Here is a 27,166-nt window from a genome sequence, read left to right on the forward strand (position 1 = left end):
AGTGATATTTCTAAATAGATATGTTTTATTTTAATAGTAACAGATGCTTGTTTTAGAGAAATTGGAAAATACTAAAAATTATTAAAGAAAAAATATAAATCTCTGCTATCTCACAAACCGGAGATAAATAATCACTAGTAACATTTTATAGTATTTTTTTACATACGCACATTAGAATTATCATTTATGTGTAATTTTTAGCCTGCTTGAGGATATGTTATGAAAAATTTCAAGCATGTTTGGAAACAGATATTTGGAGACAAAAATAGTATAATGAACTCCCACATACGCATCACTTTAATGAAATAATTGCCAAATTTTGCTAATTTTGCTTCACCTATCCTTCTTTTTCTTTTATTTTTCTCTCCTCTAGTATTTTAAGGCGAATCTCAAACATCATGTTACTTTTACCCTCCTAAAGTTCAGTATGCGTGTCTAAGTGTAAGGACATTCTCTTACTAACCACAATACCATTGTCACACCTAATGCAGTTCCCAATAATCCTCTATATCTAACACCTGTTTAAATAGAAATTTCCCTTATTAGTCTGCTTTTTGTGCTTAATGTTTTGGGGAAATAATTAATCTATCAAATAAATAATAGTTTCACCTATAAAATGTGATTAAAAATTAAACGCTTGAAATACCCCCCTCTAACTTTCTTGAGTAGTCTTCCTCTATTTCCACCAATTGAATAGCCTGTTTTACCCCACTCCTTGCCGTGGAGTACTGACGATTCAGATGGAAAGTTCTGGCAGTGCTCTGCTTCCAAAGCACCTATGCCATCCTGCTTGTTTCAGGCACGTGCCCAGGTCATAGTATGTATGAGAGGAACTAGTCCAAGCAGGAAGCTATCCAGGAAGCAGCTGACCCGTGAGAGGCCACGACTCTCCAAGGAGAGAGATGTACCAGCCCTGGAAACAGCTTGATCTGTTTTTTTTTTAAACCTCTGATGTTGTGTGTGTCAGGTCTTGACCTTTGTAGGAAAGTTATTAACTCTTGTGTCCCATAGTGAAAAGACAGAAAGGATGGTATAGTGATGTACTTTTCACGATTTTTTTTTTCATGTTTCTGCAGAAGTTTTGGGATAGACGTTAGTGAATTCCTAATTGTTTCGTGGATTAAGTACTTTCTAATCACTTAATGTTTTCCAGATAGGTGTAGTGCTGCCTGAGTAAAATTTATGTTATGGCAAATACAGTTTGGCATCATGTATTGTTACTGTGTAACTAAAAGGCTTACTGACTTTTATTGGCTCACTTAATTTCTAGCAGTATTTTCTCTGTCCTTGCAAGATAGATACTAATTTATGTGTTAGATACTTTCAATAAACATTGCAGTTTTATTGAAGTAACACAGATGAAGTGGATGAACACTTTAGCCAGTGTACACACGGTCTGATATTGGTAACGACAGCTGTAGCTGCGTTTGGTTCTTGAATTGCAGCTGGCTTTAATACTCTAGGGACTGCTTTCTTTCCTCTTGTTTTCCCCTCTCTGCTCGTAAGTGAGATGCATAAGCAGGAAGAAGTTAATGCAGAAACCCTTTAATCACAAATATTTACAGATGGTGTTATAATTCACTGAAATAGTTGTGGCTAGGTGGAGATGAGCTGTAAATGCATGTCTGGCTGGAAACGTACACCTGGCAGGCATGGTGATCGGATGGGTTATCAGGTCCATAGATGGAAAGAAGAATTGGAGAAAGTGTGGCAGACAGCACCTTAGGAAACAAACACGTGCCATTTATTTGAATAAAGAATTAAGGCCCGACGAGCTGCTGGTTGGCAAAGCTTTAAAATGGAAAAATTTGGAAATCTGGAATGAAGTGGTAGTTTAGGAAACTGATCCATGAAAGAGAAGAGATTATACAGTGACATTTAGATAATTAGTCAGGATCCATGGAAAGTGCTTCTTGGTGTTGGGTGGCCTTCAGGTGAGCAGGAGCTGAGACATGGAGTTGACTCTTACCTTTACAGGTAAGGGCACTAAATAACTTACCTTTGGACTGAAGGTAAAAGTAGGAAGTCAGGCAGGATGACTACAGCCACATTAACAGTAAAACAACTTAAGACACATGTGGTCTATGAAGAAAATAAATAGTGTGGAAAGAACAAAGACCTCTGTGTCCAGAATATTTATCTGGGCCTCTTTGGGAATGTGTTTAGAAATATTTTTGATTCTGACACCTTTGGTGGTATGTGAGAGTCCGGACGGGCTGAAGTTATTTATCTGCCGTTCTAGAATGGTACAAACCAACCTGAGCAAACATGAGTGTACTGATAAACTTTATCTCATGTAATGTGATTATAAGGTACTGTCTCAGATCTGCTGGGGTAAAATATAGCATACTGTAGATGTGCTATATTCCTTTTCTAAATTTTGAAGAGTTCTGCATTCTGAAACATCTGACTCATGGGTTTAGCTAAGGGGTTGTGGACTGGTATTTTAAAATTATGCTCATTCGGTCAGTGACAGCAGAATTAAATTTATTTCCTAGAAACCATGGCTTCTTTGATAACTCAGGGAATAACCAAATGTAAAACAGTTTTCAGAACTGCTTTATATGTGGCTCCCTGCTCCCTTCAGATTGCTTCATCTCAGCCAGGCTTTGTTACACGGTGGTTATGGGGCTTGTTTCAGGGCCACACACAGCTGGAATGCTGTGAGAAACTCGGTGTTCGGCAACTTTTGGAGAATGTGGGCTCTTCCCAGCTCAGCAGCTTTTCCATGTAGGGTGATGGTAAGATAGATGAGAAGAGGCAGCATAGCATTCTCGTGAATTCCAGGGGAAAGAGAAGAAAAGGGCGAGAAGAAAATAGGAAGGAAAGTTTGCACTCCTAAAAATTATGCTGCTGTACTCTGTCTATTAACTGTTTAGGTGTGATAAGAGGCTGCTGGAGGCAGTGTGGTGCTGGCGAAGACTCCAGACTCGGATTCTAACCCTGATTCACACTTACTAGCTGTGTGACCTTGGGCAAGGCCCTGAACTCTTCTGAGCCTGTTACCATCTAAAATGGGGGAATTTTATACCTACCTACCTCTCAGGTTACAGTTACTATTTTGGGGTCTAACATCCCAAATCTGGTAAAGTACAGTGAAGTAAGAAGAGAAAATTCTCAGGTAGCTAAGGTTAGCTTCATATCAAAGGTAAAAATTGTGGAAATATCTAATACACTTTTAAATTTTTTTGATTGAAATAGTTGCTAGAGAGTTGCTGCATAACATCCTTGGCTCTGCGTACTTACTAATGAAGATGGATTGTAGAGTCAGAGCTGTCCCAGTCCTGACTCTATAATGGATCGGTTTAGCATGTTTAAGTTTATGATGTGCTAGTATATTAGCTTTAGGAAAGCCTAGTATATCAAGAACACATAAAGCACAAAGTTGGTAAATTGCACAAACCCGCATTACCTAAAAGATATAAAAAATAATAATGATTGTTACTGGCCACCACTGCCCCCCTGACTTGGCCTATAATTGTGGGTAATGGCCTGCTTAGTTCACAGAATTTCTGAGAATTTTAATGGATGTGTGAAATTCAGAAAATAGAACAAAACCCATCAACCATTGCTTTGTTTCATCTGACCTTTTACAGCTTTTCTAGCTTCCCAGAAACCCAGTTTCTATGTTGCCTCTTCTCACAGGCTGCTCTGTCTTCTGGTACTGAAACTGTCCACCTTAGAGTGATGACGTATCTCTTGTTAGAAATGATATATAGCAAGATTTTTTTTTAATCCAGATTGAGAGTCTCTGTCTTTTAATAACACTTACAGTTTTCATTTGTTTGCATTTGGGTCTTAAATCCATCTAGAATTTATTTTGATCCAAAGAATGTTTTTATTCAAGCATTATGTTTGGTTATTACTTATTGCTGAATATTCAGCTGGTGAAAACTGACAGGCTTCCCAAGAGCAGAAATAAGTCAGCAACAAAAAAACTCTGAGTTTCACATCCTTCTGAGCTGCAGTTGATTGCCCACTTTAAAAAAATTATTAATTTATTAAACATTTATTAATAATTACATACAATAAAATGCACTAGTTTATGAGTTTTGAACAAATTTATAAACCCATGTAACTACCACTGCAGTCAAGACGTAACATTTCCATCATCCCACAAAATCTCCTAATGCCCTTTTGCAGGCAAATCCTCTAAGTTCATTCAGTTGAGTTGGATTTCAAACCAGGGTATCCTGACTTCAGAGCCTGGCTTCTTGACCGTTGTACTACACTGAGTTCCCAGCTCAGAGTTTCTTTTCTTTACATTACTGGATGGTAGCTTGTCTAGTCTGTTTGCATGCTCATTGATTAATTATTTATTGTTGATTGATTGATAGGCTGGAGGTAATTTAATACCATCATCATTCCTCCTGAAACCTAGGGATCTTCACTTATCCTGTCTTTTTCTTGACTTGTCACATCTAAAAAGTTGACAAGTACTTGTAAAACATTTGTAACATCTCTTGGTCTTTGCCTTCCAACCTTATCAGAAAAAATTCATTAAAATATTTTATGCATTGTTTGGTATTCAGTTGGGTTATATACATTTAATTTTTTAACAAAAATATTTTTATTAAGGAGATCATCTGTGATTACATGTGGATTCCTTGTTCTTTATGCCTTACGCAGATAGGGTGACTCTCTGCAGCCTCCTTTGTATGTACAATCCTAAAGTGCTGAATTATAAGAGGTTTTGTGATACGGGTATTTTCTTTTTTAGGACTTTTCCAGATTTCTCAGAACAAAGTGGCAGTTCTTCTTCTAGCTGGTGGGCAGGGGACGAGACTCGGTGTTGCATATCCCAAGGGAATGTATGATGTTGGTTTGCCATCCCATAAGACACTTTTCCAGATTCAAGCAGAGCGTATCCTGAAGCTTCAGCAGTTAGCTGAAATATATCATGGCAACAAGTGCATCATTCCATGGTAAGATACATCTCATTATGTAAGAGTATCTGAACATACATTCAAAATGCAAATATACTTTATTCATAAGCAGACGTATTTCCTGTTACTGCTAATTTCCTTCAGAACTGTAATTTGTTATATATGTTAAAAGTAATATGTATTATAGCTAGACAGATGGTCACTCTAGCCTTAATGAGCAGTACATACCAACCTTTACATGCCTACCTGAGTAGGGTTGTCTCCATCTAGAAACCTCACACTGATTTGTAGCTTGTCTATGTATAGAATTTCTGATTGAAAATCAATTTCTCTCTAAAATTTGAAGGCATTGCTCTACTGTTTCAGCATTACTGTTGAGAGGTCCATTGCCATTCTGATTCCCAGTCTTTTTTTTTTTTTTTTTTTTTTTGCCACTTTCTCTGGAAGCATTTGGGGTCTTTTCTTACCTTTAGTATCTGAAATTCCATAATGACGTGATATGGATCTGTTTTCAGTCACTAATCTGGGCACTCAGTGGGTTCACTCACTCTAGAAACTCACATCCTTAAGTTCGGGGTTATCAAGTCCTCCTGAAATCCTACCCCCCCCCCCCCACACACATACACAAGCTGAAAGCTCCACTCATTTCTCTGCTGTGGGCCTAACTTGGATTCTCAATCTCTGCTGGTGTTCTGTGTCCTCAGGGCCTACCTTGGCCAGTGTTCCTCTTCTAAACACCGAGCGATTATGGAAAGTTCTCTGTTTTTCAGAAGGTTTTGATTTATCTTTTTCTCAGAGCAGCTTTGGAAGTTAGGCTGTTTTGAGGGGGGGAACCAGCTGTGTGTTTGAGATTACTCTGAGTCCTAATCTTGTTGTTTTAGCCACAGGTGACCAACAGAAGCTCTGCTGGCTTGGCTTCTCTGTCCTCCTGCCTGGACCAAGCTCAGATTCCCTTCCACTGGCCTTTACCCTAGATCAGCAGATACCCTAGGAGAAGGCAGCTGCATATCTCAGCTCTCCTTTGAAAGATTCTCGCTGTCCTTAATTTTAGTTCCAATCTGTGTTGCTTTTGTAGCTCTCAGATGCCTTTAAAAAGGCTTTTTGTAATTTCCTCAGCTTTCATAACTCTTAACAGGAGTATTGGCCAGCTGTGAACTAATGTTTTTTCCATCTTGATTCCCTTGGGGATTTTTGAGGGACATCTGTGTTCTAAGTGGCCAACATTCTACTCCCAGCTTTGGCCTCCCACTATCATGTTGGATTTTCTTGTCTCTCTTCTCACAACTCAGAATGTTCTTTTCTTACAGAGCAGTTTAGCCACTTCTTTTGTCATCTAAATCATGATGCCCAAAGTTTTTGTGCCCAAAGTTCAAAATACCCAGGATAAATTGTTAAACAGAGAGATATCTACTGAGGTGGGAAATTATATAATTTTCTTCATTTATTCATTTAACAGATATTCACTGAGTGTCTCCTTTTAGGTGCTGGGGATTTATCAGTAACCAAAACAGACCAAAGTCCCTACTTACATGTAGTTTACATTCTAGAAAGGGCAAAAGTTATTGCAGTCTCTAATTGTGGTTTTAGATAGATTGTTTTTCGCCTTTGCCACACTGGCATAGGTTAGATTTTTGTGACAACAGAGAGTATAATTACACTTTCATGATTTTAAATAAAGGGGTGAGCAGAGCCCAGATTCCATTTCAAAATTTTAATAAAAAATGTAAGAGATGATTAAAATGTATTGCATTTACCCTTTCCTCCCTATTTATTTAGGAGTTTTAAATTTAGAACACACTTTTCACAGAGTTCTGAAATGTTAACTTGAGCCAGTTATGGGCTCTCTGTTACCGGAGGTATGTTTTAATATAGTTACAGATTTATTTTATACATAAGGATTGATGAAGTTACTAGAAGAAATTCCCGTTGGGTAGCAGCTAATGCTACTTTATCCAGGAGAGGGATGAACTGGAGTAAAACAAGAAACAGTGCTCTCAAAGATTTTCTTTAGCTTAGGAAATAGACGAGACTTGTTTTGCCCTAATTCACACAACACTGTTGCTTAGAAGATCTGCTTTTCTCTCGCCAGGTATATAATGACCAGTGGCAGAACCATGGAATCTACAAAGGAATTCTTCACAAAGCACAAGTACTTTGGTTTAAAAAAAGAGAATGTCATCTTTTTTCAGCAGGGAATGCTGCCTGCAATGAGTTTTGATGGGAAGATTATTTTGGAAGAGAAGAACAAGGTTTCTATGGCTCCAGGTTTGTAACCATGCTTATTTACTGGTGACTAGAATTGGTAGTCACATAACTCATCAAATGTTGATTTTCTCTTTAATACAGTGATTTGGATGTTAGAAAATTAATTTTTTTTTCTATTTGGCATTGATTTTAAAAAATGGAACTGCCCATTGGTGAAATGAATATGGTTTTATGCTTTTGTTGGATATCTGCCCTTTGAGCAGCTTTAGGGTATTTATTCTCTTTACCCAGTATTTTACATACAGTAGTGTTCATAGCTACGTTATTTATTGCAGTGAAAAATTGTAAATCATCTGCTATTTAATAAATAAGAGGTTAAAGTATAGTTTACCTATAACATTATTTCTTAAACAGTATTAGAATAATTGTTTGGGGCTGTTAAGTGACAAGGAGAAATAATTTCTGTAGGTTAAATAAGAATGAGGAATACAGAGCCACACGCATGCTACAGTTGGGGCCACCACTTTGCACAGTTAGTGTGTGCACGTTGTAGTTTGTTAATGGCAGCCCTAGGACTGAGCAGTGTGCTGCCTGTGTAGCCACATACTGTAACCCTAAGTGTGATCCTAACTATAAAAGCAGATGTTCTGACGGGTTCCTGTCTACGTGAACCTCTGCTTGGAGGAAAGGCTGAAAGAAAATAAACGATGATATTGACAGTGGTGCTCTGCAGATGTAGGCTTTTATTTCATCTCAACTCTTTTTTTTGCTACTTAATTCTTTTTAGTTAATGAAAGAATTTACTATTTTTAGCTTTATTTTGTGACGTTTTCTAACTTTATCATCATTTAAGCTGTGGCTGAGTTGTTGATGGTAGAAGCACTGAAAATAGATGGGGAAAGATGAGGCTTTTGCTTATATTTAGTTTGTTGCTGTAGACCTTCATATTAATCTGGCTTCTTAACACATTATTTGGTGTAAATGCTCAAGTATTTTTATCTTTAAGGTGGGTGAAATTGGCAGGGTTGGGACTATAAATACAGAGCTAACTTGAATCATACAAATGTTAATAAAACTTGAAATTTATGAAATAATCATTGCCTGGTAAAGAATTTTATATTTCTCAATACATTACAGGCCAAATTTTTAAAAGGGCTGAGTTAAAAAGAAAAGTGTGTTCTTTGGGGTTGCCCAGTCCCACATTAATAATGTTATTCTCTGGATACTTAGGTTAAATTACCTTTAAAATCACTTAGTATAACTTTTGGACACCTGAGTCCTTCCTCATGGATATTCAGTTTCCTTGGCCCTGTGATGTAAAACTGGTTTTTCAGAGATCTAAGTTTAGAAACATTAAATGATCCTTGGGTTACCCTCATAATGAGTTCTGGTATGCTACTAACAGGCTATTTTTTCCCCAGATGGGAATGGTGGTCTTTATCGGGCTCTTGCAGCCCAGAATATTGTGGAGGATATGGAGCAAAGAGGCATTTGGAGCATTCATGTCTATTGTGTTGACAACATATTAGTAAAAGTGGCCGACCCACGGTTCATTGGATTTTGCATTCAGAAAGGAGCAGACTGTGGAGCAAAGGTAATGGTTTTCTCAACTGTAATGAGGCTTAAAGTGGTCTTTCTCTGACAGTATATACATTCCAAGAGTCAAACTAGATTTATTAGGGTTTTTTGGATATTTTAGAAGCATTCATCTTCTAAAGTAGCTAAACTGTCCCATACCCACGTTTTCTCTTAAATTGGCCACATTTGAGTCTAGAAGTGATGGGGTTTGCTTAGTCTGTCACGAGCAAGAGTTCAAAATATGTGAGGATGATTTGTAAGTACCTGGGAAGGTGAATGGGCTTCACTAGACCTGGGATGGATTTATGAATATGAAATTGTTGGATGCATTAATATCAAGTTGTATTTGGTCAGATTAACCCAGTTTCTTCCTATGATAAAGTTACTGGAGTAGTAGGTAAGGGAAGTTTGGTAGAAATAGCAGATTTAGACTTCAGCAAGGGATTATCAAGATTTGATAACCTTGTGAATAAGATGTGAATAAGACTGGAGATAAGGACAATTAGGAGATTAAATAATTGCTTAAATGGTCACAGACATACTGATATTGAGACTGAGGGAGGGGGTAATGCCTTATAACGAGGCCATCTTTGGCATAATTCTTTTCAACATTTTGTTTAGTTGCATAGATGATGATATAAGAGACTTGCCTTTATGACATGAAAGACCATAACAACATCTTGGAAGATTTTCAAGTATTAATGTAAATATTACTTTCCTGGAAATCTGTAAAGATATCAGTTCTCACTGAATTAAAGTAGAACTATAATTCTGATCAAAGTCCCAGTGAGACTGTTTTGGGGACATTTGACCAAATGATTGTAAAGTTTAGAATAAACATGTAAAGATGGCTAGGAAAATGTTGAAGAAAGATGATGGTAAGGAGGGAGAGGGTTGAGGACAATCTGTCAGATATTGAAATGGGTTATAAGTAAAAAGTAACTAGGAGTGTAGTACTGAAACCAGAACAGAAAGACAGATTAATGGAACAGATCAGTGAGAAACAAACCCACATATATATAAGAATGTACTATATACAGATACGGCATTTCAGATCAGTGGGGGGAAATGAATGGGATTACTGGCTAAAAATAAAGATGTCACCTCCAAGGCTCATACCAAAATCAGTTTCTAATGGATTACAAAGTAAAAACCCATAAAGATGTTGGAAGAAAATTTAGAATAATTTTATAATATTGACATGAAGGGAAGACCTTTCTACCAAAGCCGAAACTGTATAGTCTTCTGACAAAAGTGGATTAGACTACATATAAATTTTAAATATATGGATTTAAAAAGAAAGGCTACCATAAAAGACACCATACCGTTGGTTGGAGATTGTCTGTTATAAAGATGCTGCTTCTCTCAAAATTAGTCTGTAAATCTAATGCAAAGTCATAGAAGCTGAAGTCAAATTTACTAGTGTAAGTTTTGAGCGATTAAGCTGATAGACTTCATAAGATGCCTCCTGACTCTGAAAATAAAGGGTTGGTTTAGTTCATTGATTTAAGACCTCTGTCTTTTTCAGTGTTCTATGAGTATCTGTGCTGTACTGTGAATAGCTACTAAATTCTAATAGAAACAGTGCATTGGATTGTAATTATGTAGTTATTAAGCTTTAAAAAACAAAACAAAACAAAACAATGTATTTCTGACTTTGTTCCACTTGGTGTCACTCTTCTTTCCAAAACAGAAATTTTACTGCTCTGAGTTTCAGAATCAATTTACATTCTAAATGATTAGAGAGTGTTGAACCTGGGAGGGACCTCAGAGATCATCCTTAAGCCCAGAAATGAGCACCCTGAGGTTTAGTATCCCGAGCACCAGGCTCAAGGTCCTTCCTGACATTGGCAGAGGCAGGATTAGCACTATGTTTCCCAACGCTTAGCTTTAGTATTATATCACATTATAAAACCAAACTCTTTAGATTAATTATGTTTTTGCTGGCAGCTCAAAAAACTTTAAATTGGTGCACTAACTTTTATGAATGTACATACAGAGATGTAAGTGTAACCATTCTCTGTTCTCCATTACCCGTGGGTCCTCTAGGACAGATACTGTCTCAGTTTTTCTGCTTAGTGCTGTGTCTGGCATATAATGTAGTAGGAACTCAATGAACGAATAAATAAATGAAACTTCAGATGAAACTTAAATATGGCAACTGGCGTATGTTAAAAACTTAGAAATGCTAGAAACCATTTATGTAATCTGTCCTCCCACCCTTTCTCCTTTAATAAAAAAACAAGATAGTGGACTATATTTTTAACAAACATCTAAGTTAGGGAGTAATTCCTAGTGTGTAGTAGAATTCTTCGTAATACTTCTTTAACAGGCTCCTGTATTGGTGAATTAAGTATTTTTTATGGAGCCTTGAGAGAAGACTGAGTCAGTGGACTGGTTTACAGACGTACAAAGAGTAGGAAGGATTATTAATTAAAGATCATTTTGTAAAGCAGTTACAGTAGCTTTGAGGTTAAAGAGTTATTTGGAACTCGGCTTTTTAGGATTTATTTTATAGAAAATCAAGAAACCTCTTAATTTATACTATATATCTTTTCTGTGTCATATAAACGGACTTCCAGCTTTATGCACTTTACAAATGCTTTCTTTTGTAGTCTAGCCTTTTGTAGTATTTGGAGGCTCGTAGTTGTCATAAAAGTAAACCTTTCACTGGCAGATTGACACTTGGGACATGTAAAATGTGAATATGCTTATTATTTTCCATGGCTGGCCAGGAGTAGGGTTATATAGCAGTGACTGCAAAATTAACCTTGTGTGTGTGTGTTTTAATGGGAACGGGGGAAGTCTGCTCAGATTCCCTGTCTAGTAAGGGACCACTGTGAATTATTGGAAGTGAGAGGTACTGATGGCTTGATAGACTAGAATTGCAAAGAGTCTCATGATTGGTTGAAATCATTTTGCTACGTAACACTTCCCTCCGGTTTAACACTTGCTCGGTAGAAAGTTTCTTTTCATTGAGTACTGTACCCCTTTCAGGGTGGCAAACAGTGAGTCTACACAGCAGGCTTGCATATCCAGCGGCCCTGCCTCACTGAGCTGCACCCAGCGTCTTTATCTCTAATTGCTGTGTAAACGAAGTACTCAATGGTCGCTTTAGTTGTCTGGAAGAGACTGCTCCTGGCTGTACTTATTTTAAGAAATAAGTTGCTGAAGAAAAGTTTTAATTTCCTTGATATAATTTTGTGTATACTTAGGGTAGAATTTTCAAACTGGGGACAGATTTTTTCAGAATACTCTGAAGCATGCTGAATTGTTAATCAAACAGGGCAAAAAAAAGTGTCTTCAAGTATTTTTATTGTTTGATTCTTCTGTTGGATATTCATCTCATCTGAGGCTTGATTATTAGTGCATTACATTCAGTTCTTTCATACTTTTATTGTAAACAGTTAATTTAGGTCAAGAATATGGGACTAGTGTGGTGGGGTATCAAAATCACCTCTGAGGTTTTTTTTTTAAAAATTACATACTCTCTTACATTTTCCCTCTAACTTTGATTGCACACTTTTTTCTCAGCTCCCACACCAGTTTAGAGCCACTGATAGATTATCAAATCACTGGCTTTCAAACTTTTTTTAAAGCATGGAATCTCTTGCTCCAAACAAAATCTAGCATGCAAAACAGATAAATACGGATGGACTTTTCTGATTGAAGTTGGAGTGAGAGCCCTGTGACTTGCCTGCTCTAACCCCCCTGCCTCCCAGGAATTTGCTGTATTCATGAATGAAAATGAAACACCATTTTCAAATGAAATAATGATTTGGGCAATATAAAATGAGAGACAAGATGCCTTCTTTTGTCTTGTGAGTCCCAGAGACATTTCATTGCCTTTATTCTCAAAGTAAGTGAGTGTGGTTAAGGATAAATTAAATGATAAAAATATATTTGGGGGAATGTAGGCTCCTCATTTAATATTCCTTGTCCATTGTAATTTCTTCTGGACCTTATGTGTAGGATGAAATCTCTCTGCTGCGGTTTACTTAGGTGCTAAATAGGAGGGAGATAATTTGCCTCTTTCCAGTTGAAAAGTAGTCTGTCAAAATAATACAGAGATGGATAGGTGATTGTCTAAAGTTAAAGATTGCTCTTGACTTAATACCTTTAAGGCAGAGTAAGTAAACTTGTAAATGTGGTCTTGGAAGACGCCAAATCTCCAGCATAGTGCCTGATTAAATTCCTTTCTCTACTCTTGTCTTTCTTTGGTGGGCAGGTGGTAGAGAAAACGAACCCTACAGAACCAGTTGGAGTGGTCTGCCGAGTAGATGGAGTGTATCAAGTGGTGGAATATAGTGAGATTTCTCTGGCAACGGCTCAGAAGCGAAGCTCAGATGGACGACTGCTGTTCAACGCGGGGAACATTGCCAACCATTTCTTCACTGTCCCATTTCTGAGAGATGTTGTCAAGTATGGGCAGGATGGGGGCTTTAAAGATTGTGTTAATCAGAAGCCAAGTCACTTGAGAAGTAGGAGGAAACTTCGGGTCCATGTCCTGCATAATCCGTCTTCTTTCCTGAGGGTCACCTTTATCAGTGGCAGTTTGTGGATGAGTTGTAGTTGTGTTTAGTGAGGTGCATGCATCACCTGGTTGAAGTTTGTCGTGGCCCGTTCTCCCCAGTGCGTTAACGAGTCCAAAGCAATTCTCCCCTCTTTTCTCTTCTCCCCTCTTTCCAACTGTGCTAGGTTCTGGTGAAGCAAAGAATAAGAAAGGAAACACCCTCTCTTTGCCACAACTGGAAACCTTAAAAAAATATAGATGTCTACCCTCCATCTACTGAACAGAATTTCTGGAGGTAGATGCAGACATCTGTGTTTTTAAAAAGCTACCCACACAATTCAGTTTAGCGGGTTCTCAGACTAGCATTTAGGAACTAATGCATTTAGAAGGTGAAGAAAAAGGAAGTTGAGACCATGATGGAAATCAGCATAGTAGTGCCAACTAAGGATAAAATGAGAGCTGTTTTATCCCACCAGAATTTTAAGTGAAAGACATTTCAATATCTGATTCTTCACTTGACTGCTTTTTAGACATTCAAGATGACTATATCTACTTTTTAAAAAGTTACTTAGCTTTGCTTTAGAATTTCAACTCCAGTTCCAAAATGTTTCCCATTCCGCTGTGCTTATTGTAGCTGTTAATAATTCATCCACAGTAACTGCCAATACTCACCTTTCCATCCAACCCTTGAAGGCATCTCAGCTGGGAAAGTTGGGGCTAAGAGTAGAACATTTTATAAAAGACATGGAAATTATGGGAGAGACATTGGTGTGAGCTGTGTGTGTATATTTTTTGATTGTAGAGATCATTATTTGATTTTTTCATTTTAAGGAAATGATTAGGGAAATCTATTCATTTAATATTTTATTTAAATATGTGCTGAAATTTAACAAATGGCTCTTCTCTTTGAAAATCTTAGTACTTCTTGTTGATACTAATGTTGGTGCATTTGCTCCTGAGTGTGATTATCAGATTCTTTGGCATTTTAAATTTGCAAAGTGATTGTCCTTTTTTTCCCCCCTACTTAGTATTTATGAACCTCAGTTGCAGCACCATGTGGCTCAAAAGAAGATTCCATATGTGGATTCCCAGGGGCAGTTAATTAAACCAGACAAACCAAATGGAATAAAGATGGAAAAATTTGTCTTTGACATCTTCCAGTTTGCAAAGTACGTTTTAAATAGCATAAGTAAGATTAAGTATGTGCCTGGAAATGTTGCTTCTTACTCTCCCGGCAGGACACTCTTTTCAGAAAACAGTAGATAGCATGTATGTCAGATATGGCATTTTGATCATGAGTATATCGTCTAGAGTCATTATAATTCTCTAGTATGCAACCACCAATCCAATAGTGAAGTTTGAGTACTTTTTAAAAAATTTTTCAATTAGTTCATCATCTGGCTCTCCTGAAAAATTGCTAACAGTCAATTATTTTGGCTGAGAGACAAGGTTGAGATAGAGAATTGGCCCATTTTGTGTTTTGGATGTCTTCCTGGCTTATGAGTAAAGGTTTCAGGGCACGTGTGTTTAGCTTATATGGCTCTCTATGAAAGGTCACACTGATGCTGAGATTTGTGTCTTAGAATTTAACCAGTATGAAAATGGAGAAGATTCATCTTCCCATATACACTTCTAAATCATTCTTTTTGCCTGTTTTTTTTTCTAGAATAGATACTAATATAATCTTTTTTGCATTAAGATTTCTAACCTTTCTGACTTAAGATGAAGTGTTTTATAGTCGGAGGTGGAAATAAATTCTCATTTTGCACAGAGGAGAGAACGCCAGCTTTATTTAGTCCAGGGATGAGCATTATTTCTTTCGGCTTTCATTTGACATTGGGCTGGGAGAGCCTGCTGCTGAAGACCAAAGCCTCAGCTGTACAGAGAGGAGTCAGGAGCTGTGTCTGCAGTTTTATTTCATGATTAAGCAATGTTTGTTTGGCTCCACTCTAGGAAGTTTGTGGTGTATGAAGTACTACGGGAAGATGAGTTTTCCCCGCTAAAGAACGCTGACAGTCAAAATGGGAAGGACAACCCCACGACTGCACGGCACGCTTTGCTGTCCCTCCATCATTGCTGGGTTCTCAACGCAGGGGGCCACTTCATAGATGAGAATGGCTCTCGCCTTCCAGCCATTCCCCGGTGAGTCGGCACCTTTGCTCTTTTGTGTGGCTGCTTCCTGGGCTTTTCCTCTTGGACTTCTTTCTCCTCTCTGATGTATTCCTTGATGTTTTCTAAAAAAGCAAAGTATTGATATGGGCAGTTCCTGATGTGAAGTAATGAAGGCTTTGCCCATTACAAAGAGAATAATAGTTTTACTTCCCCTTAAAGAGGAATCTTCTAAATCTTTTATTTATTTTTTTTTTTTTGGATACGTGTCTATCGTGTCAGTGAAATGGCTCCTACTGATGGTCAGAAAGTAATTATTTTGGTGTGCCACATGGTCAAAGCCGTCGGCAGCCACTGTGCCGCAGGGCACAAGGATTGGTTGTTGCTGCCATGTATCTGTGGCCTCACTACAAGTGCTGTCTACGAGACACCCTGCCCCTGTCCCCTGAGAAGGCCTGCCACCCACAGGCTGCCCACGAGACACAAGCTAGTGCTGATCTCCGCACGGCACGCTCGGGGTGCTGAGGGAGGTGGCAGGAAGGAAAGTGCATGCCACTTAACATTCACTGATGTCAAACTTTAGAAATGTTTAGGAATTTGAGAAGTTTGAAAAAAAAAAGAGGATCCCTGGAGCTACTCAGATCTGAGATAAAGCACTTTTAAGCTAAATCTTGTATTTTGTGATAAAACCTTCATTGGCACCTAGAATTCCCCCTTTCTAAATCAGGCGATGTTTCTGTACTTACATAAAAACATTTTGCCATATAATTTATATTCTTAAGAGATAAAATGGCTGTCTGCATGCACGAGAACACTCGAATGCCTTGATGAATGTTAGAACATTGGACATTGGAACTTACTGGTCCATAGCTCTGTTTTTACAAGAAGGAGCAGCAGTAAACTGTCTCACAGTCCAAGGCCATTTCAGGCTCTGTCTTGTCAACAAGCTTGCTCTGTGGCATGTCAGCTTGTCCTCATGCTTCGTCTTTGGCCATTGAGTTTTTTTTTTTTTTTTACCCCCTCAGATCTCCTTTGCCAAGTTTATGATTTGCCATAAATACAAGCCTTTCCGTCAAGTATATTTTGCAGTTCCACTTCATTTTTATTGTTTGGTTTGTTTCCGTTCCCATTAATGCTTATTTATTCCCACATAGCAGTGCTCCAAATGGAAAGTCAGAGGCCATCACAGCTGATGTCAATCACAAGTAAATATACCAGCCTGCCTGCAGCGCATGGTGGTGGGGCTGCGCTTCCCTCCTTACTAACTGGCGTTGTAGTTTAGTGCTCTCTGCCATTTGGTGGTCTGGGGGGGTGGATGGTTGAAGCTTTGGTGGGGTGTACTGCTTACTTGGTGGCAGGTATCTGTCTGGATGACACTAACGCAGAATCTCAGTGCATGCTGGAAATGGGGAGCATGCTTTACTAAAGAATCTGACCATGGGTATTTGAGCCCGTGGTGGCTCAAATGAAGTAAAAGAGAAAATCTAGAGCAAGTCATAGGCCAGGGAGAACAAATCTGGAATCCCAATTTTCCCCTTTTAGCATAAGCATTAGTTAGATAAAAATAACATTCTGCAGATGTGTCTTGCTGAATTGGATATAGGCTCTCAGAATAAAGGCTAACTGCTCCTGACATATTTGATAGCTCTTAATGTGGAGAAAACTGTTCTTTTGATTTATGTTCATACTTAATAGCTCCGTTTTTGGTCTCTCTGCTAATTTTAGTCAGTTATTATACTGTGCCTAAAGAAAGTATATTTTTGTCTTAATGATAGATAATTTTTAGCTAGGAGTAGCATGTATCCTCTCTCATTATGGTACTGGTAAGATTTGAAAAAGCCATTATCTTTATAGCTAAAGAGACAGCTTGATATTCTTGTTACACTTTAAAAATTATTAGGTTTAGTTTGAATTTTAAGTTTTTAAGAAAATTTGGGGAATGTGTACAGGGCAGAGGATCTGGAGGTGGGAGTTATCTCAGAAACAGAGCAGTAGAGATGTCGGTTTCATCCGTGTTTTCTTCTCCTGCCGGTGCCACTCATCTTTGCCCTGGAGAGACAGGGCCCTGTGACTGTTGGTGTTTCTGGGCTGTGGCCCTGGAGACAAGGAGGTGGACTCACGGAGCTGGCTAGTTAGTTTCTTGTCGGAGCCGTGGGTGAGGTTGCCCCTCGTGTCATGGCAGCTGGGATGCAGAGCCCTTCATCATTTTCGGTTCCATTCATCGTTTTTAATATGTGGAAGCAAGTTGCTTTTACAATTAAAGGAATAATTTTTTTGACTCTAAATTTCCTTTTCATTGAACCACAGCTTTTAATCTAAAAAGTAGAATAGTTTCTTAGTTATACAACTGAAAACAACATTCAGCTATCTCAATTAAGATACAGAGAGTTTTAAACATTACTTAGTTCTTATTTGGATTTTTCAGTTTCTTATTCCCCCGACTCCGTTTACTTCATTTTAGCCATTTGTAGAATAATTAAAATGAAATAAAAGTTTGGCCCCAAATGAGATCATGGACTTAGAAGCAATAGTTCCTGCTGGAATTCTTACCACTAAAGGATGCCCTCATAGAGTAGAAAAAGGAAGTATTCTGTATAAAAGAGGGAAAAGACAGCTTGGAGGTACTTTTTTTTTTTTTTTAAACATTTTTTATTGATTTATAACCATTTTACAATGTTGTGTCAAATTCCAGTGTAGAGCACAATTTTTCAGTTATGCATGAACATATGTATATTCATTGTCACATTTTTTTCCCTCTGTGAGCTACCATAAGATCTTGTATGTATTTCCCTGTGCTATACAGTACAATCTTGTTTATCTATTCTACATTTTGAAATCCCAATCTATCCCTTCCCACCCCCCGCCCCCTTGGCAACCACAAGTTTGTATTCTATGTCTATGAGTCTGTTTCTGTTTTGTATTTATGTTTTGTTTGTTTTTTTTAGATTCCGCATATGAGCGATCTTATATGGTGTTTTTCTTTCTCTTTCTGGCTTACTTCACTTAGAATGACATTCTCCAGGAGCATCCGTGTTGCTACAAATGGAGTTATGTTGTCGGTTTTTATGGCTGAATAGTATTCCATTGTATAAATATACCACATCTTCTTTATCCAGTCATCTGTTGATGGACATTTAGGCTGTTTCCATGTCTTGGCTATTGTAAATAGTGCTGCTACGAACATTGGGGTGCAGGTGTCATCCTGAAGTAGGGTTCCTTCTGGATATATGCCCAGGAGTGGGATTCCTGGGTCATATGGTAAGTCTATTCCTAGTCTTTTGAGGAATCTCCATACTATTTTCCACAGTGGCTGCACCAAACTGCATTCCCACCAGCAATGTAAGAGGGTTCCGTTTTCTCCACAGCCTCTCCAGCATTTGTCATTTGTGGATTTTTGAATGATGGCCATTCTGACTGGTGTGAGATGATACCTCATTGTAGTTTTGATTTGCATTTCTCTGATAATTAGTGATATTGAGCATTTTTTCATGTGCCTATTGATCATTTGTATTTCTTCCTTGGAGAATTTCTTGTTTAGGTCTTCTGCCCATTTTTGGATTGGGTTGTTTGTCTTTTTCTTACTAAGTTATATGAGCTGCTTATATATTCTGGAGATCAAACCTTTGTTGGTTTCATTTGCAAAAATTTTCTCCCATTCTGTAGCTTGGAGGTATTTTGAAAGAAGGGAAGCAAGGATGCTGAGTTTTGACAAAATGACATTATTTTAATTTTTCACCCTAACATCTGCTCAACAGTGTTGGCTACCAAAAAGCTGCGGGACTGAAGAGCTGGGAGACAGCACTGTTAGGGGCTTATTTCCCATCTCTTGAGGTTTTACATTTAGTGATGGTCGCTCCTGTCTTTCCTCCTCCCGGGCATCCAGCTTTGTTTATTAAAGTTGACTTTCTCAGTTTCTTGGGGCATCTTTGTGTTACTAGAAAGGAAGTTACATTTAGATCAGCTACGGGTTCCTTGGCTTCTGATCCCGGCACATCAGATCCTTCAGGGGGTCAGGTAGGACTGGGCTACATACATATTATCAGTGGAGTGGGTCTTCAATTTTCCTGTTTGATTTTACATGACTGAGCTGCTCTAGAGCATCTGGACCAGCTCTCTTGAGCTCTTTTGATAGAATCTGACAGATGTCTACATCTCTGGCTGGAGAGAGAAGTGCTTCACCTTTTAATTTGTCTTTTATCTGAATTAGTCTGCTGTCCACCTACTCTTACAGTTCATTTACTCATTCAGCCAACAAGCATCTGTAGGTCCCGCACACAGACCCACAGGTACTGTTAGTATCCCCGTCACTGCAGTAGTTTACACAAGAGAAATGTGATTTCTTACAGCCTGCTGGAGGTCCAGGATGCACATGCATGAAAGTTAGGTAACATAATCAGGCAGCATATGTTTACGCGTTAAATATGTGGTATAAATAGTAGTCACCCTAGGAGACAGGGACTTCTCAGATGTCTAATTTATTTACTGATTTTTTGTATAAATAAACGAATGAAAGTAATCAATCACTATGAAATGCAAATCAAAGGAAGGGTGGGGCTTGAGTGAAATCTTGAAGGACGGGTATGATTTGGATAGTCAGAGGGTATTCTAGTTTGGATAGTCTCAAACTAGAAGGTTGAGAATGACTTGGAATAAGCCAGAGTGGGTGCAGCTGGCCCGGTGTGAGTGGCAAGTAACAGGACAAGTAGGTTGAAGTATGGTATAGAGCACCTTGAAGGCTTAGCTGAAGGGTTCTGTTCAGAGGAAGACTGAGTGTGGCTAAACTCAGAAGCCCTTGATTTTGTTGACATCACCAAAGCTTCAGACTATGTGTTTGGTAAAACAAAGGAGGGCTATGGTCTGAGGCTGCAAGACACTAGATTTTTGTCTGCCCCATATTTTATTGGTAAAATTCTTAAAATGGTGAAAAACATAGAGGTCTGATGACTTTAAACATACTAAAAATACTATTGACTTTTGTATTAGAAAATTTAGGAACTGAGGATTATAAGTGGCTGTAAATGTTAGAATGTGACCTAGAGGAAGCAAGTGGTGACTTCAGCCTCGCCTTCTCTAGGATACATTCTCTTTAAAAGGGAACTTTGGCGAAAGTAACAGTTAAACACCTTGAAACACTGAATAAATCATCTCAGCTAATCTAGGTTTGGGCTGTACAGACAGACACTTCCTGGGAAATAATTTAACTCCCGTTTAGAGCAGTACTATCTAATAAGAGTCTTCTGCAGTGAAGGAAATGTTCTGTATTTGTGCTGTCCTATTTGGTAGTCATTAGCTATTCATGGCTACTGAGCACTTGTTATTATGACTGAGGACCTGAGTTTTAAATTTTTAATTAATTTAAGAAATTTTAATTAATCTAAGTTTTAAGTAACCATCTGTGGCCAGTGACCACTGTATTGGGCAATGCAGCTTTAGAATATTTGTCATCATCAGTACCTGACACGCAGGGTTGTGGCAAGGAGTAAAATGAAATACAAAGGATGCAGAGTGTCTAGTGGTGAGCCTGGAACAGTGTATGCTCCATAAATAGTCCCTTATTTATCAAATTAAATTTTGGAAGTGACCAAAAATGAGATGTACATTAGGGGGTAAGTGTGTCAATATTGGTGAAGTGCTTCGAAGAGCTGCTGGTAACCACTGGGCACATACCCCAGATACTGTCTTTTCGACCATAACGATTTTGTATTAACTTCATCCTTGGGGAATTTAGTAATCATGAGGGTAGGATCTGTTCTATTTATTTGGGAGAGTTTTGCTACCTACAGGCTTCTCAGAGAGAGCTTATAGCCTGTATTTTCACTCTGGCAAGTAGCATGGGAAGCTGAATCTTTAACACGTCTGATTTTTTTCCCTTAGTTTGAAGGATGCCAATGATGTACCAATCCAGTGTGAAATCTCTCCTCTTATCTCCTATGCTGGAGAAGTAAGTTTGCTTTGCTTTTTTCCCTATTCATTTAGAAGTAGGCTTGTGATATTGTTCTTTGTTGAAGTGGAGCATACCCTTAGAGAAGATGCAGCATTTTCCAAAGGTCCTGCCCTGGAGCTAAGCCTGGGAATGAGCCAAGAGAATCCTTCCTTCTGGGCATTCCTGTTTTGGCTTTGCATCCGTCCCATAAGTGGGTTAGCTGCCATGAACAGAAGGTTTAATGTTTGTTCCATTTCATTGACACACTGAAATGCACTGGGCTTCTAAACAGTCAGCATTGTTTTTAGATAAATCACCTGGCCCTGTTTTAGTGCAGTGTAATTTTTCTTCTCAGTGGGCTTATTTTGTTCATACCCTTAGTACTCTCACTTTTAAAACCGGGGGATTTAGCGGCTCCTGCTATTCTAATATGTAATTTTTTTTTTTTTTTGGAGATTCTTGTCAGATCGTTTAGTTCTAGCATCAGAAATAGCTACCTTGCTTAGTTAGAATGTTAACTCCGTTGGGTAATGATTATAGGAAGAATTGCTATCATCTTATTAACTTTAAAAATTATATTATCAATAATTTTCCCCTTTCGTTGTTTCTTTTATGCTTCCATAAATAAATCATTAAGCCCAGTTTAAAAAGTATACTGAGTAGATTTTTAATTGACTTTAAATTCTGTACCTCAACCCAACTTTCAGCAGTTTTGCTTTATTATCATTATTATGGCCACTAAGTCCAGCATTGCATGACTAGTGTCCACCAGTTTTCTAAGTGTGTTTCATTTTAACCCTTCTTTTAGGGACTGGAAAGTTACGTGGCAGATAAAGAATTCCATGCACCTTTAATCATTGATGAGAATGGAGTCCATGAGCTGGTGAAGAATGGTATATGAACCAGATACCAAGTTCCACCACCACAAGAAGAGCTTTTATTTTTGATAGACCGACTGTGAACCTACAGGGCCCCTCCTAGAATACTCAAGTTTGAACGTCCACAGGCTTTCATTTTGCTTGTTGAACTCTTGTCACTACTGCTCTGCCCCAAGATCCAGACAACTGAACTTCAGAAAGCATTTTTATGATTCTCAACTCATTGAAGGTCTTATTTATATTTTTCAATTGTATAATTTTTTTTCAAGCTAATGAAAACATTGGCCATGTAGGAAATTTCCCACAGCTGAAGTAGAGTCAGGGTGTTCAGCCTCACTTTACTTGGAGCTGGAAGCGTTTGTTTTTGAAGTTGTACATAGTAATAATATGTCATTGTACATGTTGAAAGGTTTCTATGGTACTAAAAGTTTGTTTTATTTTATCAAAAATCAAATTTTTTTAAGAAAATAATCGGACAGTAAAATAAACTTTCTTCTTGTCTCTGCAGTGTCATTTGTACCTTGAGTTAATTATTCCATTGGGAAAAATGAAACTTCAGAGAAACTCTGAGATAATGCAAAAAAACAAATTGATACTTCTGGAAGATTGCAGAGTCATAGTTTTTTCTTTTTTAATGAATATCTAACTTTGGACTTTATCCTCTATCACTGTACAGTAGTGGCTCTCAACCAGAGATGCTTTTGCCCTCTTCCAAGGGACATTTGACAGTGTCTGGAGACACTTTTTGTTGTGCTGAGAGGGTGGGTTGGTAGTACTGGCTCCTAGTGAACAGGGATCAGGGATGCTGCTACCCGTCCTGCAATGCACGGGACACCTTCTTTAAAGAAGAATTGTCTGGCCCTAACCATCAAGGTTAAAAAATCATTGGTTTCATATCATTGGTTTATTCCCATTTGCCTAAATACTTGGTAGCACTTAGGAATTCAAAAGAATATAATTCCTGCATTTTCCCAGGCAAGTTAATCACTACCATTCGAGTTTTGTTTTGCGGTTTTCAGCTAGAGGATTAAAAAGACAAAGGTGGTTCTTTAAATGGGCCATAGATCCATTGGTCATTAGTAAGGGTTCTCTGTCTAAAATGTAGTTTGTGTGAAAGTATTGAGCTTTATAAATGTGCTTTATATAACATTTAAGTATTGACTTTAAGCATAAAAATTGACATCTGGATAAATAAAAAAATTTTTAAATTAATTCCAGAGAAGAGATTAGTAAATTTTATTTTCCACTGATAAGTTGTCACAGGATAGAATGTTATAGATGGATAGGTCTTTTGTTCTCTAAAGGTACAAAATTTAAGGATCACTTTTTAAAGAGTGTATTATACTTACATCTATTTAAATTTTTTGTATACTAAGGCTTAAATAGTATGTCTAGCATTTTTCTATTTTATTTCAATAACAGTGTGATTTTGCTATTGTTATCCATTCCATTTCTCAAAAGGATGTGAGGTTTGAGTTCTTCATCAGAACAAGCTCCAAATGGACTGTGAGGACAGAACTGCAGTTTTTAGCACCTGAATGGTATGCATTATTTCCGTTTTTTTTGAGCCTTCACCTACTATTTCCTCTTTCCCTCCCTTTAAGATCATACTGGTAATGCCAGGGAAGGGTAGGACTGGCCCCGTAGTATTGTGGTAGTGGTTTTATCAGAGAGGAGCAGTGGCTGGGGAACACTGGGTGCCTTAAGGGCAAAGAGTCTGGGAGATTCTGAGCTTTGAAATTATGAGGTGATAGCATTAGGTACCTCAAGTCCTTGTTATTTATTCTAATTCAGCAAATATAGAATTGGGTAAAAATGTTTATTAAAATATGAATTAGAATCACTAATTCTATCAACAGTGTGATAGAATTTATATGAGTGTTAGTAATCAGTGAATTTGATCAAGGTCACCCTTGTTATGTGCCAATAACTTTGCTGATGGTTGCAAATGAATGTATAAACTTAACAGAGTGTGATATTTTAATATTTGATTTTTTGTTCCTCAGTTTCCCTCTTGGTTCTCAAAATTGATTGTTTTGAGATCTAAAAAAGAATTACTAGTGACATCTATAGAAGATGAACAAAAAGAATTCCATTTTCAATTTCTAGCCTTTCTATTCCTGGAAGTTTGGGCTGTTACTGGTAACATGTGATTTCATTTCTAAGCCTAACTTACTATCTCCAGTGTTTCCTCTTGATAATTCATCATGGTACAGTCAGATCTCAGTTACCCAGGTAAAAAGAGGCAAGGAAAAAATCGTACATAACCCATAAGGGTGACTGAAACACAAATCATTCAGTTGTCTTGGAAATCTGGTTTTCCTCTGACTGAGAGTAATGCTTTTGCAGTTGATGACCCTCTTTAGAGCCCCGGTTTAAGAAAAGCACGTTGGGAAGTGATGAATGAATGAGTCAGCCAGTGAAGGCTGAGAGCCTGTCACATGTCCAGCCCTATCAGGGGATTAAAAAGTGTAACATAGAGTCTTCTCCTTGCAAAGCTTGCATTCTACTTGAGGAGATAAAATTAACCAGCTTAAAACACTGGAAAGAGAATTTAGTACTAAAATGTGAGGAATGCAAAGTACAGTAACCGTTAAAGGTCACCTTTATGACCTGGAGTTTGGTGTGGCAGAACTCCTCAACAAAGAACCACATCATTCTGAAAGTGGAGCTGTTTCCTCCTCAAATTGGGCTCAGAGGTTTCCGTTCTAACAAGAAACTGTACCTCAATAATTTTAACCTGTATTATGAAAAATCAGTGAAGTCTTTAATAATCAGAACCCCGTTTTGCCCTTAGTAAGCACACAAATGTTTTAACTCTGATTTATTGAATTTAATTGCCTTAAAACGCAAATGTGTGCTGTGGTTTAGAAATGGATTGTTAAGGGGGGATATTATTTCTGGGGAGAGTCACTTATTGCATGAAATTGCCAGGTTACGCCCAAGTTATAGGTTAATTAGAAAATCTAAGTGATTTTCTAAGTGTGCTCCCCTGATCAGGTTCATCAGTGTCCCCTGGAAACTTCTTTGAAATGTAAATTTTCAGAATTGCTGCATTACACATTTGAGACAAGCCCTCCAGGTGATTCTGATGCACACTGAGGTTGGAGAACCGCTGTGGTAGGGGAATTTGAGATGGCTAATCAAGTGCAAGGATGGTACAAAAAGAGAACATAAATTAGGAGAAGAAACAGAGAGAACAGTGTTCCTAGAAAAAGAATAGTTAAGCCAGAAACTGAATAGAGATGTCCTTTGTAAGCTTTATTCTTTAAAATACGAAGGGAATGTACTGATACTGGTAAAAGAATGGAGGATGAAACTGGCAAGACCTGACCAGGACAGTTGTAATTACTAGAACAGTGGTTTCCAAACCTTTTAGATTCAGTGAACCACTTGGAGAGATTTAAGGAAAACATACCCCAGTCCTAGAGATTATGATTCTCAGTCTGGTAGGAGGCCTGGCTAATTTACAAAAGCGTTAGATGATTCCACAGGGCAGTTAGGAGTGAGAATCCCTGACTTGGAGATGTAGCCTTAGTTTAGAAGTGAACCACCAAAGGTGAGAGGGGAGAAGTTTGAATGTGTTCTGGCTTTGAAAAATTAGGCAAGGAGGGGCAAAGAGTGAAGATGATTTCACTTGAGAAGAACAACACAAACAGGACGGGCAGGTGGGGCCAGAAACAAGCATTCTGGAGATGACTCCGTTTTGCAGGTAATCTCAGTCTGCTGGAAAAGAACCACCCTCTAAATTTTATCCCTCTTTGACTCATAGCATTTCCTAGAACAAGGGGTGGTAGGGGACAAGAGAAAGCTAATGCATAATTTAGTTTAAAAATACTATGTTTCAGGCTGAATGAGCAGTAAAAAAGTAAAATGATGTGTTAAGGTGGTGATATTATGGGTGGCTTTTTTTTTTCTCTCCATTAAGTTTTGGATAATTCATTCTTAGTAATTTTATGATAAAAAGTTTTACCTTTTATGAAGGCACAAAGGATAAATAAACCAAGGGTATTCACGTTAACCAGTTAGGTACAGCTGTGAGAGAACTTGGAAATAAAATTGGCCATGGTGAAGTTGGGGGAATGTAAACATACCTTCAGATAATGGAGTGTTGACAGTGCACCATCGAGGTGTAAGGCAGCGTGGTCTCCATATGCTCTCACCTCTGCTCTTGGGCATTATTTGTTTGAGAAATACGGTAATTTCAGAGGGATGTATGAAGCAAATGTACTGTATTTGTATGTATCAAGGTAATGCTGTTGGAGTTAAAGGCTTTCTGCAGAAGGCTTAATGTGAGTCCTCTGATATAATAAATGAACTCAGTATTATGCCCTCTTAAAGACAAGGGGCCTGTTAGGCCTGCCAGAAGCTCAGTGAGTCAGTGGCGACACCAAATATGTTTATATAGACGCCGTGTTTTCGAAGTTCTGAACAAAGATAGCAGGACAACGTAAGAACAAAGTCTGTCATTATAACTTGATGACTCATTGTTTCCACATCAGTTCTTTTATTTCTATCTCAGTAATTCTACTTCTCAGGAAATATTCGTTTGCACATTTTCTTCTGGTGGTCAAAGTTTTTTGTTTTTTTTTGTTAACAAAATGATGTGTAGAACTCATAATGTATGTATTTTATATGATAAAATATATAACATATGAATAAGATTGAGATGAGACTCGATAGACTTCCTTTTAAAGTTTAAAATTTCTCCTAATTCATGTACTTTTAAAAGCTCAGCATCGTATTATAGTGCTTACCCACGAGCCAGACATCACATTAAGCATGTTATGTACATTATCTCATCTAATCCTTACTGCTTTCCTATGAGGTGAGAGCTCTTATTGTTTAATCCGTAAGGAAACTGAGGCTTCAAGGTTATGTAAATTGTTTAAGATTATAAACCTCATAAAAAGCAAAGCTGGGAAGTGAACCCAAGAGTCTGAATCCAGAGACCCACACTCTTTTGTTAATTTTTTTATTTAAAATTTTCAAACAAAAATTAAAAACAATAGTAGGAAACAGAATAATGACCCTCTGTTACTTAATTTCTAACCGTTAACATTGGCTAATCCTA

At 37.9% G+C, this 27,166-nt stretch overlaps 1 protein-coding gene across 5 annotated transcripts in view; it reads left to right on the top strand.

The window, feature by feature from the left end:
• Positions 1–22,599, top strand: part of UAP1 (UDP-N-acetylglucosamine pyrophosphorylase 1) — a 30,020-nt gene extending 7,421 nt beyond the window's left edge. For 2 of the 5 annotated variants that reach the window (XM_010953775.3, XM_074349727.1), the window contains exons 3-11: positions 4,721–4,925; positions 6,976–7,151; positions 8,513–8,685; positions 12,898–13,091; positions 14,211–14,351; positions 15,136–15,324; positions 16,446–16,496; positions 21,166–21,232; positions 22,023–22,599. In XM_010953775.3, coding sequence (XP_010952077.2) covers positions 4,721–4,925; positions 6,976–7,151; positions 8,513–8,685; positions 12,898–13,091; positions 14,211–14,351; positions 15,136–15,324; positions 16,446–16,496; positions 21,166–21,232; positions 22,023–22,115 — 1,289 coding nt within the window. In that variant the 3' untranslated portion in view covers positions 22,116–22,599. The remainder of the gene's footprint in view (positions 1–4,720; positions 4,926–6,975; positions 7,152–8,512; positions 8,686–12,897; positions 13,092–14,210; positions 14,352–15,135; positions 15,325–16,445; positions 16,497–21,165; positions 21,233–22,022) is intronic. The other 3 variants (XM_074349730.1, XM_074349729.1, XM_074349728.1) reach the window with 2 other exon arrangements.
• Positions 22,600–27,166: the final 4,567 nt, after the last annotated feature.

The sequence above is a fragment of the Camelus bactrianus genome, chromosome 21, assembly GCF_048773025.1.
Source record: "Camelus bactrianus isolate YW-2024 breed Bactrian camel chromosome 21, ASM4877302v1, whole genome shotgun sequence".
Lineage (NCBI taxonomy): Eukaryota > Metazoa > Chordata > Mammalia > Artiodactyla > Camelidae > Camelus > Camelus bactrianus.